This window comes from Teleopsis dalmanni, chromosome X (assembly GCF_002237135.1).
Source record: "Teleopsis dalmanni isolate 2A chromosome X, ASM223713v2, whole genome shotgun sequence".
NCBI lineage: Eukaryota > Metazoa > Arthropoda > Insecta > Diptera > Diopsidae > Teleopsis > Teleopsis dalmanni.
The window spans coordinates 8,393,186-8,415,720 of record NC_051848.1 but is presented as its reverse complement, the minus strand read 5'-3'; the positions used below and the strand labels follow the sequence as shown (position 1 = coordinate 8,415,720).

Below are 22,535 nucleotides of genomic sequence, written 5' to 3'. Positions count from 1 at the left end.
TTTTGTTATTAAAATCGCTTCAAGGTAGAGATTGCTTGGAGAGTAGAGCGAACTACTCTACTTGAATTAAACTATATCAAGTAAAAATCGCTTATTATGAGTATGTACATATATATACACAAACATTATTTCATTTTTGTAATTAAGTATATGTGAAACGCAATATAGTCAACCGATTCCATTCACTTGTGGAGACAAGTTTTTCGAGTCAAAGAAGTTCTCGAGACGAAGATTTTATTTAGTTAATTCAAAAATAAATAGGTAGTTGAACAGACCGGTAGACATGTCTAAATCGTTTCGTTTCGCAATGACATATATGATTTATGTAATCTCTTTGCTGGATTCAATGATTTCAACAAACTTATGCCCCGCAGAGAGAGCAACCCCCATATCATCAACAGTTCAAACTCCTCAACTTTTGCGGCTGCCTTAAGCTTGTTGTATGGTTTTAGGTATATGCCACATGTGGTATATATATGTTCATATATATATGCAGTATAACTGAGTTTCTTAATGATTTCTATAAGATGAATCGCTCTTGACCCTGTAAGTAGGTAAGACTTGCCTTTAAATATAGACTTATATTAGTATCTATCTAATATTTATATCTCAGTTTTAAGGCTATTTCCTTTAAAATCGAATTCGCATCCAAATAATTATGACTTTTACTATATTTTTCAGTTATCGCGTGCTTATATGAAAGCCCAAACCATTTTAAGGACCACCAGATATTTTTATAACAAAAACTTCGTTAATTTTTAGTTGTTCTGTGACAAGATGTGAGTCCAACTATAAAAAAAACACAATGATTGCCAGTGATTTTTATAATGAGTGAAGCCGCACTATTTCAGCTGGGTTATACGCACATAAATGAACTAACTTCACGCAACTATTGGATAATACAATATTATTGGATATCATCAATATAAATGGTAATTTCCTTAATTCGGAATTTTTTCCTCTCTGTTTTTCTGTGCAATTTAATAGGAGTGTATGTATCTGCGAGTTGAAGTGCGTGTACTGGCACAGTTGATTGTGTCCTTAAGTGTGCAGTCATTTACGTTTGTGTTGCATGGTAAATATGTCTCCATGGATCGATGATTTTGAATAGTGATCATGAGTGGAGTATAACAAATTGTTTAACGTGTTCTTTCCCGTATTTGGGCAAACAAATTTTAAAATTAAATTTTAATTTTATGCTATTTCAAGTTATTTAGTATAAATACTGTGGGGATTGTGCTTAATGAAACCGTTTCACAATTATAAATAATAAGCATTAAATGCAAATGTGTTTTCTTTAATATAAATAAAAATTTATGCTGAGACACAACTTAACGTAGAGTTTTCCCAATGCAATATTTTAATTTCAGTATTGTTTAAGTTTAAACAATATAATCTATTTTTTAGTGGAATCCCTAAATTTTACTGAAGAGCAAATGCCTCATTTGAAATGTAACCATAAATTCATAAATAGAATAGAAAATTACTTACTAACAGGACAGAGGTGTCAGAGTCTCAGTGCGTCGTTAAAGTTTCTAACAATGTTATTTGGTAATATTTTATAAAAAAAATTATAATTAATTAATTCAATTATTTTGCAGCTGGTTTATGATTTCCGTCTAATATAAACACACCAAGTGAATTTGTTAATAAAACTTTCACTGCAAAATAACAAAACTCAAAAAAAAATGTGCGAACATAAAAAGTCAAGTTCGGCTTTGGGTCAGTTGATTAAGGTGCACTGACTCTGAGCTTCAAATTTGGCAGGGGACGAGTATCTGCAGTCTCAAAAAAATTATTTGCGAATAATTAAACACAAGAATTATTTGCAAGACCGCAGATGATGGGTGTTTGGCAATACTCAAAACAGCTGTATGGTCAGCCAAAAATTTATTTAATTAAAATAATATAAAAACGAATTTTTGTTGTTGCAGTTCACTACTTTTTAAAAATCTCTTTGTAAAATTTTATTTAATTATAAAACTTAATGGAAATATGTAAAAAAATTTAAAAGGATTTTTCAATTATTAAGGTATGTAGGTACGAAGAAAAAAACTTTATTCAGGAGAGATCTGTCTGTCCGGTTTTATTGGCTGGTTACTAGTACGATCACTTCTGCACACAAATATGTGTTTAGAACATAAACTCATTATACAAAACGCAATATAGACTTTTAAATGTAAATTTTATATTAGAAAAATGTTTTTAAACTGAGTATTTGAAAGGTGAAATCAAGGAAAAATATATTCAGTCATAAAGTTCATTTGATCAAAGTAAGATACAACAAAATAACTGTATAAATAACTATGAGATACAATAAAAATAACAGAGATTTTTTTAAATAGGAAGAAATAAAATTTTAATACTTATTGGTGCCACCACTGGATATTTCCTAACATATCAACATGTCGCAAAAATAGATATCACATCTATTGACTACTACAGAAGCTACGTCGATAAGGAGATTACTATATATAAGATAAAGAGGTAAAAATATTGGACTATTATCAACTGAGGGACATCTCGGGTATTGATAGTGTTTCCTTACTAAAACTAACTTCTTAGGCTTAGTAAATAACTATTCAACACAATAGTTCATCCAGGGTTGATTGATTTAGAGATCTTACTAGGATCATGTGGTATTACAACGGGCTGATTTGGCTTTTGTATATCGACTGTCAACTTAGGCATTTGACGGATGTGTTCAGCTATTTATCAAAATGTGTTTTTAGCCAAGAGAAAAATAATTTATAGCAATTAATCAGAAACAGTAAATAAGACAGAAAGGAAAACACTTCCACAAGGCAATCAATATGAACTTATAGTATACAACTGTGGGGATATGCTAGCAAAAGTTGCATTGCCATAATTCAATTATTCCAAAATATAGTATTGTGAAGTGCAGTAAATGCACCATTATACGTTCGAAATTGTGACCTTCATCGTTGCGTGTCCACAAAGAGTGATTAACATATCATATCAATATTAAAGCTTCTACTCTTCCACAAAGGACTGCTCAACGTCAACGGCTAAGACCTACAACTATGTCGGACCTCATGTCGGCACATCAAGCTACATATATATTTACTTATTTATATAGACATTTCTAGTATCTGTTGTTTTTATGGGCATAGACCATTAACGTTCCAACAAGATACCAACGCGGTATCATCTCACAAAGCTCTTGTGAACTAAGAATGGTTAAAAAATCATGTTACACACTTCATTTCTTATTTTTTCCACACAATGTCCTTGGTATCCATCAGATACAAATCCGATAGACTATTCAATCTGAGCCATTTTTTAGAGCAAAGTGAGAACTAAAATATATCCCAGTATAGATACGCAGAAGAAAGCCATTGTTCAGGAATTGGCTAAAATACCGAAAGATTACATTCGTGAAGCATGCAATTAATTTTTTAACCGTTTCAAGGTCATAGTCAAGGCAAAAGGTGGTCACATAGAGCTAGAGTGAATGGTCTCTTAAATTTTGATTATTTGCATACATTTTTGTAATATGAATCAATAAAAAATAGTTTCACACAAAAAGATTTGATCGCTTGAATAAGTAACACTTCAATCGCCCCAATAACCCCAACGTATATCGATAAACACAACCGGTGTTTGTCTTTATAACTTAAAATACAATTCAAAGTCTGTGCTAGACAGGTATACCATATATTGTTAGAATCAGATGTAGAAATAAAGTTGATACTCCTTCTAGATATGTCAAATTATTAGTTATTAATAGTAATTAGAGATGCCAAATATAATTGAGAAGATTCGCAGTCTACATTAAAATTTAATTATTCAATAATTCATTTTGAAAAAATCGAGTAAGTTTCGACAATAGAAAAATAAATATTGTAAATAAATAAACATAAATATTGTTTTAATTTAAACAAAATTTTCTTATTGAATCTCTCAAAAGATTTGTTTCAAAAATTTTATAGTAAAAATTCATACAAAATTTTTGTAGATGCTTTTGACATGAATCTAACACTGAAAAGTTTAGTGTACATTAGTTCACGCGGTGTGTGTAATTCTAGGGTCTTGTCGTTTTCAGAGCTGGTACGTTATAAGAATAGCGTACAGAGTTGTGAATTCGTCTATGAGCCCAAGATACTACCAGCAGAAAATAATTCCTTTCAAATTGTTTTCGAGAAGCGTCTATCGAGTCCCTTGGAAGACGATTATTCCAATCGAATTTATCTGCAAAAATATGTAATGAGCCAAGACCCGTATGAGAACTTCAAACATTTCTACCGAAAAGTAATGGGATGCAACAAGAACTGCAGAAGTGACAAGCGGCAGAGGAGAGACTGTGAGAGTGCCATGTTTTTGGTGTGGTGCAATTTAAACGTTCAGGAACGAATGCCGTTTATAATGGAAGCTGTAGTGGCGAAGGCACAGCTGCAGGATCTGAGTAGTAAAAGCGAGGGTTTTCATCATCATTCGGGCAAGAAATTGACCAAATCGAGAAGTATTTAAAATTTTCTCAATACGCTTACGAGCTTTTGTCTTTGCAAGTTTGCAAATAGGTTTGCAAGTAAATTTGCTTAATGGATTTTATTTTAAATTTTTGGTTTGAATTCAATTTCACTAGCAATAAATAATTTCAACTAAGAAACAAAATATTTCTTCCTTTGTTTTATTTGTAAAGAGTTTTCTATTAAATGGGGTTGTGGGTTTATTTTAACTAAATAATATAAAAAAAAACCAAACAAAATAGAAAAAAGAAAAAATAAAAAATAAAATATATTTTAACTAAACGCCAAATCCGTAAACTATAAATCTGCACTTAAGTCCATTTCCTTAGTTGTCGATTGGTTTCCGTTGCTGTTCGTAGTTTAAACTTTGTTTCAAAGCAAACTAAATAAGTTCAGTGTGTCAGTGAATTTGCTTCGTAGTCCATAGACCATGTACTGGTCATTCTAGCTTATACTCGTGTATACGTACATATACACGTACTTATAAAAAATTATATTAAAAATGTTCATATGTATTTATATAAGTATGTATATATGAATCCATTCATTCGAACTACAGAGTATATACAGAACTAAGTGATTATGGATCAATTTAGCAATGCGGTGTAGAAATACTATAATTCTACAGTAGAATCGCCAACAAAACTATTTATTTACTTGCATAAAAGTGAAATTATATTTTTTTTTATTATTCGCTTATGTATCGGACTATTGAACAAATTATATGACATGACCGACAACTGGAGTAAAATAAAGTTCTTGTTTCTTGAACTTTTCAACAATAATTTGTGTGGTAAAATATTTACTACTTAAAAATAATCATTCGATTTTATTACTAATATAAAGAACACTTTTTTTTAATCATCTTAATAAAGCCATATATATGTATATGTTGTTATCCCCTTTGTGGTCTTGATTGGACAGCACTATTTCATTTGACATCACATATTTAGTTTGTGGTTTGCTATTTTATGGTATAGATCGTTTAACAGCCGCTTAACATGTTGTGAAATTCGTAAATTAAAAGGACCGCTCAATTGGCAAAACTATTAAACAGCTGGAAGGAACTGAATTATAACAAATTTACTTAAACCTAGACCTCATTGAAACGCACGATTTGCTGAAAATATTGCCGCTGATAATGAAAGTTTATTTGGAATGTCATATACATTGTATTATATACACATAGTTTTTTATAGTATATTTACACATAGTTCCAACACTTGGATTTGCATGTTTATTTTTATAAAATTTAGACAAGACTAGAACTGAAGCTAACCACGTAGAAGACACACTAATTGGTCTAGCAACTGATTTTTTGAATCAAATTTGTTCTCAGTGATTGGGTTAAACAAAATTATCGCATCTGGGTAGTGAAAACCTAGAACAATCATGAATTATTGTTGAAGAACCATTTCAATAAAAAGTCATTATATAGCGGGTTTTTGTCTGGATGTGTTATAAGGATGTACTTTTTTAACAATAACGAAGATCAGATGCAGACCGTCAACTCTGATTGATATAATTTTTTTTTATTGAAATTGAACATATAGGTGTATGAATATAGAAAATATGTGGTTCCAATAGAATCCGTACAGATCAGAGCACAGCAACGAGTCGTAATTTTAACATTCATAATACACTAACAAAAAAACCAAAACCTATATGCATTCACAGAAGTGATTCATAAGTGTTCTCGTTAACGAATGCCGGTGCTAGTGTATCAGCTTCACAAGAATGCATAAATCACAAATGATTCATGAATCATAGCATATACTCAGCTGAATATGAATATACTCTAGTGAGTATGAATATACTAATTGAAAATGAATAACTCGAATGACTTGTAGCATTCGTGAAGATTTTACATGTGCGCTGTTGTTTGCTAAGCAAAAAATTTACCGAGTGCTTAGTTCTATACTTTTGGTGTGTGTTGTTGTTGTTAGCATTGCAAATGCATGCATTTTGTTTGTGTAATGAATGAAAAATAATAATTACATAAAAAAATTTGTTGGCTTTTTTTGTAAGTTTTTTTATTCGTAAGTAGTATTTATTGTATTTACATGTTCTTAAGTACTTTTAAGTTTTTTTTGAATACAAAGTATCGATATCATACAGATACGATATTTCTTCTGGATAGAGAAACTGACTTAGTATAGGTATATAAAATAAAATGTAGAACCAAAATGACTAATTACTATTGATCTGACTCTGTTTTGAATTTAATCGTTTAGATTACACAAAATTTTATTTAATATATTTAACAAAAGAAACAAAAGGTTGCTATTGTGGATGCTGATCAATTTGAGATTCTTTCTCTAATTTGTGGTGATAGTGCAAGTTTTTACAAAATCTTTAATTTTTATCACAAAAACAAGATACTTTCTAAATACTACATGTCTTAACTTTTTTATTAAAAAGATTTCACTATTATTAAAAAGATCTATCTGCACTTAATAAGTACGTTTCTGTATATACCTATTAAAAATATATATATATATATATATATACATAGATGGGGTGTGTGTCAATGTACTCCATATTTTGCTTAATCAAAATAGTTTCTCATTTTTTCTAATTTATTTAATTTTTTTTTTGTGAAACGAAAAAAATTTTTTTGACGATGTAATTATAGTATAGAAAAGCTTTTCTGTTAATAAATGCAAAATCGATGATTAATTCAATATAATTTTATAAAGCCTTTATCTCAACGAAAAATATATAATGTACGGTTGTAAGCCACTTTACCCAAAATCATTGCTTTCTAATAATTTATTTAATTAATTTCATTTTTAAGTAGTTTAATTTTTAAATAATTTGAAGTGGTTAGCAAACAAGTTTTTTATCTCTGCACAAATAGTAGACTGAATAAATAAGCCAACGGGCTTTGTATGCGATATCGATTGTTCTAATAAGAACTGGAAACCTTGTATTTGTTTTTATAGTTGTTATTCACTTTTGAAGTGTTTTTTAATTATTTGATTTTAAATGAGAATTTTAATATATGAACAATAAGTACATAATTTAATTTAAATAATACTTTTAATAATAATTTTAAATAAATTTCAAAAAAAATGCAAATAAATTGATTGTTCGCAATGATTCTGGAAATGGGGATATCGGTTCCTTTTGCTCCGGTCAGTCATTCACCAAAAAGAAATTTATAAATTACGCGCAAGATGACTTGGACATAAGTATGTTAAGTAGTCTCAACATTGTGTAAACTTAATGTATGGATCGCTTTTTAGGCCGTATGGTAAGGGTTGATGAAAATTGAATGACATATGATCACATTATTTGAAAACATAAATAGAAAATGAGAAAATGAATGAAAACAGTGAAAACATCTGCAGCTGATCGAAGTATCTAGTACGTACGGTGCGAATTTGAAGTACTGTAATCCTTTAATTAACTTGTCTCAATCTCAGAAGCTGATAATAATATGGTTGATGAAATACATGAGTGTCTGCTTAAGTGCAACCAAACGTACTATATTGTTATAAGGCTGTTTAAATCCGCGAATCTTACCACAACATTCAAGCTACTGCTCTATTAGACAATAGTCCCGTCAGTATTCATGTATGAATCTGAAACGTTTATGCTTAGAAGAAGCAATCTGAGTTCGATAAAGAGGTTTTACGGCGAATTATTGCACCCATATGTGAGAAAGAGCCATTCTCTAAATGTTACGACGATAATAATATAAAGCTCTGCAGACTTAAGTGCGTGAGTCATAAAGAATGCGTATGCGTTAAGAGACGTCTGCTGAAATAATTATTTGTAGTGAACTTAATATGATAAGTGTAAATGATAAATGGTTATGCTATTTTTAATTAAATGACCAAGAGAAACATATAGCTACAATTAACCAAGATGAAGTCCTTAGTGATCAAGCTTGACTGATCCAAAGAAAACGTTCGAATCAAAAGCCAATTTTTAAGCTAAAAATGAAACTAAAAGACATAGAAATGTTAGAAAAGCGTTAGAATGAAAGTAGAATAATATTAGAAGTACAAAGTTACAATGAGATAGGTAAATAGATACTTACAAATAATTTTGAGGGTTTCCTTTAGAAACCCTGAGCAGAAACCTAAATATAAATATAGTTACAACATGCATACACTAACATAGTTAGTTTTATCAGATCCAATAATGCTTATTGCTGTAAATAGAAAACGATTATTAATGTGATATGAGAACCATCAACGATTTTTTATTTCTCTCACTAAAATATGTTATAAAAGATGAAGACGATATTAGTCATTTATATTTAAATAAAATATATAATTAACACACATAAAGACACATTATGTTTAAATGACATCTTTATTAAAGAACTTGCAAATATTTGTTGGACTTTCTGCTCATTAAAAGATAGTTTTCATACACAAAATGTTTTTCCAAAAATTTTTTTTTGCACAATAAGCATTTGATTTATCATATATGTTTATAAAATTTTGAACTTCAACTAATTTAGTACAATTTGGTATCAGACAGACAGTTTGTCTCTATTTTAAACAAGCTAAGGTGGGTTCTAAGAAGACTAATACATATCACAGTATATTCGAGCATTTGTTTATTTAGCATAATCGAACTTTTAGATAACTTAAGCTAAAATGATTCATTTACTTTCATTTTCAGGTGTTTCTTAATTACTTACATGCCGTGACATTGGATTTTCGTGAAGGGGGTTTCGTTTTTCTGGAACAAATCAATCAAGAGAGCACGAGTTTTATTTTCAATCTTAAACTTAAACATAAAGCATTCGATAACACTTTTTGTATTCGATAACGCTTACCAAACGTAAGATAAGACTAAGATTACAAGTTTCTATTGTTCAGATAAGCATTAAATTAGTAAAATTATTTCTAATAAATATAAGTTGGACAAATTAAACGTTTACGCTCTGTCGTCGAGACAAGTTCTTGTTTTTAGTACGTTATTTTGGGTTGAAACTGAATACAAAAAAATTGATACACGATCAGACCTAATATTGTGCAAGTGTTTTACTAAAGGTTGGCATCAATTAATACATGTGTCAGAGAGACATAATTAATACATGCACTATATACCATATATATACTAGTTCATATATACAGAAAACATGCTTATAAAGCAATTTTTAATATGTGAAATATTAATACTGAATGTTTATATTACTTATAAAACTCACTATCACTTAAAGGACTTGAAAAGATTTTATTACTGAAATCTTTTGATGTGACAAAATTACATTACATTGAATAAAAGTGACTGCCAGTTATTATAATATATAGTTAAAATAACAATCTCGCTGTGTTCTCGTAAAAATAGAACTAGATATAATACTTAAACTAATTCATCGAAATAATTTAAAATTTTGCTATTAATTACTGCACTCGAATTTAATATAAATTTAATCGCATAAATATCGCACCTAGCGATGTTTGTATAAATGTAGTCTGTTCTTTCACGGTAGATCGTTGGGTACAAGATAAGCAGTGTTAACCGATAATTATATGGCAATAAGCTAGTTAAAACGGATTTTTAACGCAAATAAAATTAATTGGAATATAAATTAATGCAATAAATAACAAAAAGAAGGAATTTCAAGAATTTAAAAAAGATTTTCTTTGATATGATAAGATTCATAACTTATATTAACTTATATTATCATAACTGATATTAAGTTCACCAACATATTTGTAATCTAACAAAGATGTTAAATTTATTATAAAGTACATATATATAAATACACAGTGTGTGCGTGTGTGTGTCTGTATATGTATATATTATATAAATGTATAGGCATACTATGGTATCTCTTCCGTGAGACTCCTATACTGGGTCAGAGACAACCCTATATATATTTTTTTTTTCGTTGTGTTAATAGATATTATAACAAAAAAAAGACATTAATAGAACAATCAAGATGCAATCAGGAAAAATTGTAGAAAAATAGTTGGCAGAAATAACATTTCATTTTTATAAATTTGACAAAAAATTTTTATATATTTAATTAGATACTTTTGCTCAAGAACTCATTGTTAAAGGTGAGCTTCTTTTTTGTATATGACATATATTCCAGATATTTTATAACACCCTTCCATATATATTATTTTAAAATATAAGAAGCTAGAAAGTAACACTTTTATTATACAATATCCATTTATTTTCTTTAAATAAAACGTCTTAAAATAACATATATAGTCTGAAAGGTTTATATACAAAAATTAATCACTAAAATATATACAATGCATGTTAAACTAGCAACAAAACCTCCATAAAATATATTCACAGATAGTATTAGTATATATATTTTCTGAAAATAATGTAGTAAAATTAGTGATCATGACAATGATCATAAGTTTACATGATGAACTATCCATTGACATCGTTAAAGATATTGTAGCAGGGTCACAAAAAAAATTTTTTTTTTTTTAACAATATACCTTTATTGAATCGCTTTAAATTAAAGCCTAACAATAAGTTTTAGAATCTTACAGACTTATAACATTACATTACAAACTATTTTATATGAACATATGTAATGAAATATATAATGATTTGTAAATTATTTCAGGGGAAATTTTTAAAAAAAATATAAAAAAAAAATTGAAGTTGTAATCTACGAGTATAACGTGAAAAATCATTAAAAGAGTGAAATACACTGATTGATTGTCATAAAATATTTTCAATGTTAATAAAAGATAACAAGAACATAGGGAATAAATATTATCTACTCTCAGATATTGAGAGAACAAAATCATTTCGTAATTATTTTTTGAATACTGTCAGACTTAACAATTATTAATTGTTTTACTATCCTTCAGTTTATCATATAGTAAAAAAGTAAAGAAGTAAAGTACTTATTGCTTCTAATTCTCATATTAATCACTCACCATTAATCACTCTCAAACAATAACCGATTCGTAATTTACGTAAGTGGGTTGGCGAAATTATTTCATTACAACTTCGATTACAAAATACATAAATAATAATCAGAGTTTTTATAAGCGAAACAAATACAAAAATCTGGCGGCACTTCAGTTTGCCACTGATAGATTACCATAACGTAATGCCATACACCCCACTCCACACACATAATCGAATTTTATCAGACTGCCGTTAGCCCTCGATTAGACCATCGCTCACACATGCGAGTCATTAGGGAAAGCAAACAAACTCGACCTTATCGCTGCAGTTGATTTTTATATGATTTCAGATAATCACGTTAAGCAGACGTATCCGTGCTTACGTGTGTAGCGAGCGATAATTACTTTAAAATAATTCAATAAATTATTATTAAATTAATTGACAAACAAAAAAATTAAACGTAAACAATACATAATTGATGTGCAGCATGACGTTTTGCTTAAGTTATGCATGTGTGAACTGATTTGTTTAAAATTATTTACTAAATGTGCGATTATCTCAACAGGTTGACAAGAACCAGATATCGTCGACAATATGGGTGATCTTTTTCGCAGCGAAGAGATGGCCTTGTGCCAAATGTTTTTGCAACCGGAAGCAGCGTATGCCACAATTGCGGAATTGGGCGAGAGGGGCTGTGTACAATTTCGTGACGTAAGTGAACGCATTAAACATATTTTATTTTACAATTAAACAATACTTTAATATTATATTATTTTTATTATGTAAATATTTATTATTTTATGACCAAACTATTTTAATAAAGTGTTTTCGCAGACTAATTGCTCAGAAAACTCTCCTGCTGATGACTTTAGACTAAAGTCGAAATATCGATGAATTAAAATTTATTGTAAAATAAATCGTGTTTTTTCTGTTAACTTTTATTTTTTAGCAACAAAAAAAATTTGACTAATTAGCATACAAAAACACTTTATGTTTATAATATTTAATTTTATAATAATTTTTTATTTTATTTTTATTATTTTCCTTTTCCTTTCAATTTTAATTTATTTTTTTCTGCCTCAATTAATTTTATTTTGTTTTATTTATATTTTGTTTTTTATTTTTATTTATTTTCTTTTATATTTTGATATTGACTTTTATTATTTTGTATTTTCATTTAAGTTATTTTATTTTATTTTTATATCAATTATTTCATATTACTTTATGTCATTTTACTATTATATTTTTATTTTCACCTTTTTTTAATTTAATTTATTACACTTTTATTGTCAATTTAGTTTCAAAGTTTTTATTTTATTTCTATTTTCCATATTATAGTTTTCATTTATGTTATTATTCTATTTTGTTTTATATTATCTTAACTTTTATATCTATTTGATTTTGTTTTAAATAATTTTTATTTTGTTTTAATTAATTTTTATAATTATGTTTTTCATGTCATTGCCTTCTATATATACATATACATTTTTATTATATTATTTTATTTTTTATTTTTCATGGTATTTTATTTTATTTTCTTTCAGTGTATTTTGTTTTATTCTATTTTTTCATTGTATTTTGTTGTTTTTTTTTTATTTTATTTTCTGCCATTCTATTTTGTTTCATTTTATTTTATTTTTTCTTTTATTTTATTTCATTGTCTTTCATTGTGTTTTGTTTTATTTTATCTTATTTTATTTGATTTTATTTTTGTCATTATATTTTGTTTCATTTTTTATTTTATTTTGTTTCATTTTATATTATATTGTTTTACATATTTTTTGTTAATTTTATTTTATTTAAATATGTTTTCTTTTATTGTATTTTGTGTTATTATTATTTTTTTTGTTTTTATTTAATTTTGTTTCATTTATTTTATTATACTTTACTTTCTTTCATTGTATATTTTTTCTTATTGTTTTATTTATTTTTTGTTTCTTTTATTTTCTTTCATTTAATTTTGTTTCATTTTTTGTTATTTTTTCTTATTGGAGATTAATACACCGTAGCTTTATAGCTAAATGTTATTTATCAAGGATACATTAAGCAATGGATAATGGTTTATTGGAACACAATCCAAATTTGGCGTCTATATACTGATGTTATATTTAGTATTTTGCTTACCTTTCTCATTAATAAAATAATCCATACATTACATTATTTGACCATTATCATAGCACTTTAAATTAATTCCTGCAGGTGTACTATATTGTGTTTCAGCAAGTTCGTTATCTAGCTTTTAGAAGTAATTCACTCACTAATAAATAATGCTTGGTTTACAGTGGCGATGTATCTCTATATTCTATCAAATAACTTACATATACTTCAATAAATGGACACATGTTCCAAATTTTCACACCTAAATGATAAGTAGTAGCGCTATAATTTATATTTATTCATATCATTTGTTCAATTTAAGTGCTATCTGAGAATTGATACATTTCCTAAGAAATTTGTCGGTTTTACTTTTTATTGCCCCAATGGATCTTCTTTGCCGAAGAGTCAACAGCGGCAGCTCCAACCTCTGACAACACTTGAGAATATAGTCTCACACTATTTCGTGTATTTTAGGTATAGCCCTCCTAATAGCACTTCCTTTTTGACACGAAACTATATAGTTTATGCCAATTGTCAAGTAAAAAACATTCCATTGATTTTGTTAATTAGGTATTATAATCTGTTTAACTACAATCTGTATGTTCAAATATTTTCTCTGTAGTTAGATGTTAAGCAAGGGTATTACGCCGAACACACGATCCACGAAGTCTTCACGGATCACGGAGATTGTCATTTTTACTGTGTGGCTATTATTTTGTATTTTATTTTATATTCCTGATATAGTTTAATTTACATTTTATTTTTGTTTATTTAAAAAATTTGAATTTTGTTTTATTTTAATTTATGTATATATATTTTTTTTACATTATTATAAATTTTTCATAATTAACAAACATTTATTTGATAATTTCTTCAGCATTAATATACTTTATATTTTAAAAAACTGTTGCTAGAAACATCTTTAAAATATATTTAATCTGTATATAAATAATAATAATGTGTATAATTATAAAATTAAAATTAATATATTTTATTATTTTTTCTCTCAGTTAAATACGCAAGTCAATGCGTTTCAACGAAAATTCGTTACCGAGGTTAGACGGTGTGATGAACTGGAACGACGCATTACCTACATTGAGCACGAGCTAAAAAAAGACGAAATAACCTTGCCGTTATTAATGGATGAAGAGCCAAATGCACCGAATCCACGCGAAATAATTGATTTTGAAGCGCAACTGGAGTCCATTGAGAACGAATTACGTGAACTTTCGCAAAACGAAGTTAATCTTAACTCGAACTTCATGGGCATGACTGAGTTGGAGCAAGTTTTAGAAAATACTGCTGGTTTCTTTTCAGATCAGGAGGTTCTCAATTTGGATACTAGTCGCTTTGTTGCCACTGATGCTGATCCATCGCTAGCGCAGCAGCGCGGTCAATTAGGTTTTGTTGCCGGTGTAATTAAGCTGGAGCGATTTTTCGCTTTTGAACGTATGTTGTGGCGCATATGTCGTGGTAACATATTTGTTAAACGCAGCGACTTAAGCAGCATGAGCAAGGATCCAGAAACTGGTCACATGATTTTAAAAACTGTTTTTGTTGCATTCTTTCAAGGAGAGCAATTAAAATCACGTATTAAGAAGGTCTGCTCCGGATTTCACGCATCGGTATACCCTTGTCCAAGTGCACATGCTGAACGAGCGGATATGATTAGAGATGTGCGTGTACGATTGGAAGATCTAAAATTAGTTTTAAATCAAACCGCAGATCATCGTAATCGTGTTTTAGTTGCAGCTTCAAAGAAGTTACCAGTCTGGTCTATAATGGTCAAGAAAATGAAAGCTATCTATCATACACTAAATCTATTTAATATGGATGTGAGTAGCAAGTGTTTGATTGGTGAGGCTTGGGTGCCGTCGCGTGACTTGCCCATAGTTCAGAACTCCTTGTCTAAGGGCTCTGCTTCAGTTGATAGTTCAATACCATCATTTTTGAACGTTATTGAGACATCGGAAAATCCGCCAACATATACACGTACAAATAAATTCACAAGCGGATTTCAGAACTTGATTGACTCATATGGTGTTGCATCATATCGTGAAGCTAACCCTGCATTGTACACGTGCATCACCTTTCCATTTTTATTTGCTGTTATGTTCGGGGACTTGGGTCATGGATTGATATTAGTTGCCGTTGGTGGTTTTATGTGCATAGCTGAAAAGAAATTAAGCAAAATCAAAGAAGAAATTTTTAATTTATTCTTTGGTGGCCGTTACATTATACTTCTGATGGGACTGTTCTCAATATATACTGGTTTCATATATAATGATGTTTTTTCAAAATCCATGAACATTTTCGGTTCGTCATGGTATGTACGCTATAACACTTCTACAGTACTTACAAATCCTGGTGGCTTGCAAATGGATCCACGTTATCACGTTAACGGCACATATGTAATGGGTATGGATCCAATTTGGCAGTTAGCAGATAATAAGATTATATTTCTTAACAGCTATAAAATGAAATTGTCTATCATTTTTGGAGTAGTGCATATGGTTTTCGGTATATGCATGTCGTTGATTAATTTCAGTTATTTCAAACAACCCATGAACATGCTTCTTCAATTTTTGCCACAAGTACTCTTTCTCTTACTACTTTTCGGCTATATGGTATTCATGATGTTCTTTAAATGGGCAAAATATTCCGGTGATGCCACCGATGTGGCCCTCGGACCTGGCTGTGCTCCATCTATTTTGATACTTTTTATTAATATGGTATTATTTGGTAGTCAAGAGCCATTGAAGGGATGTAAGGAATACTTGTTTGATGGTCAAAAGGAATTACAAACAATTTTCGTGATAGTCGCTGTAGTTTGTATACCCTGGATGCTTTTGGGAAAACCATTCTACATTATGTGTACCAGAAAAAATAAACCTGTAAGTATAAATTTAATAATAAAAATAAATTATTTAATTGTTTTTATATGTGATATATGTGATTGAAGAGCAAAGAACTCAGTCATGAAAATGGCGCTGTAGAAAATGGGAAACCTTCGTCAGCACCACCAGCTGGTGGACATGGCCATGGTGACGATGAGCCCATGAGTGAAGTTTTTATACAACAAGCCATACATACTATCGAATACGTACTGAGTACGATCTCGCATACGGCCTCATATTTGCGATTGTGGGCTTTGTCACTAGCACACGCACGTAAGTATACTTTTTTCTAAAAAAATAAATATTTTTTTATTAATGTATTGTGTTGCAGAGCTTTCTGAGGTGTTATGGACTATGGTGCTTAGTGCGAGCTTCGGAATGCCAAATTACGCTGGAAGCATCTTGATATATGTGATTTTTGGAGCTTGGTCAGGTTTAACTGTGGGCATCTTAGTACTTATCGAAGGTTTATCTGCATTTTTGCATACCCTACGTTTGCATTGGTAAGCTCAAATGTTGGAAGAGATTCTTCTTACTTTAATCTATTTAACATTTTATACATTGCAGGGTCGAATTTATGAGCAAATTTTATATAGGCGAAGGTTATGCTTTCATGCCTTTCAGTTTTCGTACAATTTTAGACTCAGAAAATGCAGAATAATTATGTTACATATAATAATACAAATTATAATTAATGATAACTAATATTGTGTCGTTTTATTTCAATTTAATTGAAAACAAATATAAAATAACAAATTTTTAATGATTAAATAATTTCATATAAACAAATCATTTGTCAAAAAGAACCAACGTTTTTGAGATAAAATATCTTTATCTATACTTGTCGAGATAATATGAACTAGACATTTTTAGAAAACATATTGTTTGTTAAAGTATGAACAAAATTACTAATATGTTTTCTTCTTAAAATACATTGTATATAGATTTTTAACAAAAATATTCGTAGATAGAGAATAACACTCATTACTGTGATAAATAATACAGAAGTAGGGAGAGAAAAAAAATTTGTTGAACTGTAAAAAAACTTTACAGAATAGTTTTAAAATATAAGATATACTAAGATATATGCCATTATCAGGGGTTAGTGAATTTAAATGTACATTAACTACTTTATTTAACTACTTTATATATAGAAAGAAAAACTCATCAGTCATAAGATTAAAAGAACTGATTGGATTCAGGTAGAACAGCTTAATGTGTATGCCAAAGTACTTGTATAGCCATTTTTATTAACTTGAAAGTACTACATACATATTTACCACAAAAATATAAAACAAGATGAAAGCTGTTGCAGTTAGAACTTACCTAGTATTATTTATAGATATCATATTCTTATTATTATTATTATAAAAAAACAAGATCAGAAATTTTGACTGCAGCAGCAAAGTTATATATCTTGCTCTGAGACTAGCAACCGATCCACGAAAAACGCACACGTTAAAGAAAAAAATCCAAATGCACCAATATGTTACGGATGCTACCAGTTAAAGGCTAATATAAAACCTATAAAGATAGTTCGTATACTAAGCAGCTAAATTGGCTATTTCTCACAAATCTCACTGTTTTAATTGCAACCAGCCACACAAGAAAAAAACTATATTCAATTTTCTCTATTTATGTCCTACTTTTTGAAATCCTAGACTATTAAACTATTCTATAATAATCTCGTAGAGTTAATGAAACTAACATTTTTTTTTTGTTTGCGGCAAGGAGGAGTGGAATGCCTACGCGCTGCCCCCTCATTCCTAGAGACCTTGTTCTACCCCGGGACTACGTTAGTATTACTTCGAGATAGAGTCCCTATTAGTCATTTAAGACTTCCATTGGTGTGACCTGCGTCCAGCCCCCGCTACTGTTGCAGATAATTAATCTTGCCCTATAGTCTACTTTTTTCTATCTCAGAATATGTGATTCGGCTCTCACTCTTGATCCGAATCGGAATGTCGTCAGATTGCTCTTCGTTGTAGAATGAAACTAACATTACGATCAGCAAACTTTTTAAAACTGCAAATCAAACTGTCTATAAAAAACCGATTAAACAGTTGACAACGAGTATGTCTCAACGAAAGGGTGTCAAAGCATCAATAGAACCTATGGATTGAGTCAGGCTTGAATCAACTAATCAACGCATACTAATACACGAATTAAATGCTTTATTCCACACAAATATCAAAGTCTTGTCTTATTTGAAGTGAGACATAGCAGGTTGATATATAATATAGAATGAGCTGTGTTCATTGACACTAAGTCGTATAAATTATTCATATTAGTTTTAAGAATTATTGAAAAATATTTTTATTACAAACTTTGATAAAAAAAAACACATGACGAAAAACAATTAATATTTTTATTTAATTAGGAAAACTATAAAAAAAATCACCTGGGCATTGAGTAGTTTCTAAGCATGTGATGGAAACCTTTCGCATGAGCTCACACGATCATGAAATATTTATAAATATTTATATACATTGTTTATTTTAAAAACATATGTCAAAACTAAAAATTAATTACAAATTTTTTGTCAAGTTTCAAAAAAACCAAAACTGCATATTTAAGATAATTTTTGCTTAACATTTTTCGATGTCGCAAAAGGCATGTGAGGTCGTCACGCCAGATAGCCAGATACGCCCGAAATGTTAACGAATTTATGGTATAGATAAGATTAAACGTTTACATTATTAAGTGTCATAAGTAACAAAGCACGTATAATAAATTTATCTCACATTATAATATGTATAGTTTTTCAAAACAATTTAGTCTTTGGTTAAAATAAATAAGAGCGGAGAAACCGCATATCTTATGTCAGCTCCAACGTCCGATAAGGAAACTAAAAGGCAACATAAGCTATTTGTATAACGTTTGGAATTATTAACCTAAGCACATAATGCAAAATTTATATTGTATCGATATTTAATTGTTTGACTTAAAATTAAATTTTGAGCTTCCATAAACACACGAAAATAAATAATGAAAATTGTGATAAAAAACTATAAATTACACACAATGAAACTTTTAATTTCAATTACTTCTTTGCTTAATAACCTTAAATTATTAATTAATTATCTTTATTGGGCGCGTATTGATAAAGTATCTATATTAAATATCGTTATAATTAATGTGGATCATGTGAAACATTTATTTATTGATGCCATATAAAGATAATATTTCATTGGACTTTTTAACGGATTTTTAATGATATTATTTACGTACTTAGTTTCAATTAAAATTGATTCACCGGCTATGAAAATATAAAAAATATTTTAAATAACTCGGAAATATAAATTTTTTATTGATTGAAAGATAATTAATGAGGGAGGGTAAAACGTGCACATTTCCTTTAATGATAAATGAAATTTTATTACAAATCGATAATATATTAAAAACAAACATTATTACAATTAAGAAGGAAAATAAATAAAATTAAAAGCAAAACTTATTAAAACTAAAAACAGAAATTAATAATATTCAAAAAAAAAATTATTATTATTCAAAATAAAAATGATTAAATTTACTGGAAATAAAAAATAATTCAATTTAAAAAAAAATTTTATTAAAACTTAAACAAAAGACAGTTGCACATAAAATCAAAACAATTAATAATTTTATAAAAAATTTAATTATTAAATGGTCATTAAATTATTAAATAGTCAGCCAACAATTCAGTTAATTAAAAAAAAATAATAAAAAAATGTTTGTTGTTGCAATTTGACTACTGTTTGATAGAAACTTCTCCATTAAAAACAATAATTTATTGTAAGAATTTAGTTTTTTCGTCAAAAACGAACGTTAAAAATCAATTATTGGCTTATTATTATTATTAATATTAAGAGCAAAAATGATTAAAATTATAATTAAAAATCAATTTAATACAAAATTATAAAAGTTGAAAAAATATTATTATTGATGCAAATAATAACATAATAAAAATATTTAAAATTATATAAAATTATATTTAAAAATCAATATAATATAAAATTATGAAGTTAGAAAAAATATTATTATTAATGAAACTAATAATTATTGTTGAATTTTAATATTAAAAACAAAAATAAATAAAACTATTTAAAGTTACAATTAAAAATCAATTTGATATAAAATTATTAAATTTAATATTAATCATTTAATTTAATATTAAATTATTAAAAAAAATATTATTATTGTTGAAAAACATAATTATTTTTAATTATTAACATTAAAAACAAAAATGATTATAAAAATGATTATAATTTATATAATTATAAAAAATTATTTAACTTAAAAACTAAAATCATTAAAATTCAAAGCACTAAAATTAAAATTAACAGTAAGAAATTATAAAAATTAAAGAAATAGAAAAAATTAATGAAAGAAAATGTTTAATGTTTATAAAATATTATTAATATTTATCAAATATTAAAAACAAAAATATTTAAAATTAGAAAAAAAGTTTACTAAACGTGAAAACTGTTGAACTAAAAACAAAAAATTGTGGAAATCAAAAAATGTGATTAAATTAAAAACAAACATTAAAATAACAAAATAATAAATATATAATAATAATAAAAATAAAATTAAAAAGAAAAATCAATAAATTTGAAAAAAAAAAAAAACGCACAATTAACTTCAAATGTGAACTTTTTTGGTAGTTTCGATAGTAGTCCTGTCGAATATGCTCAGTAGATTCCATATTACTCTCCGCTTTACATAATAATTTAGGAACCTACGGTAATTGGTGTAAGTCCATCGTTCTACGTTACTTATGTGATTTGGCTACCATAAGTTGGTGCTTTGGAGTAAAAACATTTTTTAGAAAAATCTGAAAGTGTAAAAATATTTGTAATTAATAAAGTTTTCGTATATATTCGGATAATAAATTCAAATCATTTTAGGTCTACGTTTGTATTATTAAACATGATCAAGCAATATTGCTTGGAAAGACGAAGCCAATATGGATAATATAGTGGTTATGGCCAATATATGCTGGAAATAGATACAATATCTATGATAATTACATTGAAGGTTTGATATGAAATTAAAGATCTTCGAACACAAAATCTGAATACAAAGCCAAACGCAATTCTCCATCAGCTTTTCTTTGTTGATTGCTGAATGATACAAATTAGTCCAATATTATTTGACCATCTTTACCTAAGTTTTAAAGTGTTAAGTTAAATTGTATTTCTACAACCATTAATAATTTTCTTACAAAAAGCAGAACTATGTTTTAAGTTACATCATTTAAATATTAGTTATATTTAAACCAATTTTATGTTTTCATATTTTGACCTATTTTTTTTAGTATGACCTACTTTGGCGAACAAAAAATAGATTTGCGGCCTGTTAAGCGTAATTCGGAAGAACAACTAGCAATGGCTCCACTAATGAATCAGTCAACAAAAAACTAAATGAATGCAAAAAATTTGTATGAATAAATCCTCTTCTAACTGCAACATCGTTCTCCTGCTGTGATAAATGTTAAGATGATTTAATTTACAAGGCCAAACAGCTTAACAGTTGAATGAGGTCATATAAAAACGAAGTTTCTTTGATGAAATTATATTAATATTTATATTTAAGCAGCATTGCTTAGATTTAAAAATAAAAAGTCATTTCACTCAGAAAGTAAATTAAAGACTGAAATAATATATATGCGGTATCGCTTACATTTAAACGCTGATCCATTAATTTTTAAGCTGTTTATCTATTGCGCCTACCGCTCTCTAACAAGATAACAACTGCTTACTCTGTCCTATAAGTCCCATACCTTAAATCTATATTCCGTACTTTAGTAGAGATTTGACAAGTGTTATGATTGGTTTCATTTGTTATTATTTTTGCTCTAACAATTTAAAACAATTTGTGTCCATCGTGATTCAATGAAGATATATAATAATTTTGAGTCAGCACAGAAGCTGCCATAAAAATTGAGCTGATTGATGTTTGGAAACTATCGCGATTGGTATCTGCGTGGAACAATATCCGGGCAAGTTAATAGCTTAACCAAAAAATAGTTCTATTAGTACAACTCAGTTTATTATTTAGTAATAACACTCAGTTTATGTCTAAAATAAATTGAAAAATAACTAATTTACAGGAAATTAATGTTAGCAATAAGAAATAAATTTCCAATTTATAGTCAAGCTGTTACACCTGTATAAAGCTATGGATTTGTACCCCAAAACAACAACATAATAAT

At 28.1% G+C, this 22,535-nt stretch overlaps 1 protein-coding gene across 2 annotated transcripts; it reads left to right on the top strand.

Moving 5' to 3' along the window:
• The first annotated feature begins 9,396 nt into the window (after nt 1-9,396).
• On the top strand, nt 9,397-17,038 carry LOC119689939 (V-type proton ATPase 116 kDa subunit a1-like). Of its 2 annotated transcripts, XM_038104888.1 has the most exons (6): nt 9,397-9,505; nt 11,911-12,056; nt 14,453-16,336; nt 16,405-16,612; nt 16,671-16,842; nt 16,907-17,000. In XM_038104888.1, the coding sequence occupies exons 2-6, from the start codon at nt 11,940-11,942 to the stop codon at nt 16,998-17,000; spliced, it is 2,475 nt and encodes an 824-aa protein (XP_037960816.1). In that variant the 5' UTR covers nt 9,397-9,505; nt 11,911-11,939. The 2 variants fall into 2 exon arrangements, with proteins under 2 accessions (XP_037960816.1, XP_037960817.1); XM_038104889.1 differs by lacking the exon at nt 9,397-9,505 and having other exon boundaries at nt 11,940-12,056; nt 16,907-17,038.
• Nucleotides 17,039-22,535: the final 5,497 nt, after the last annotated feature.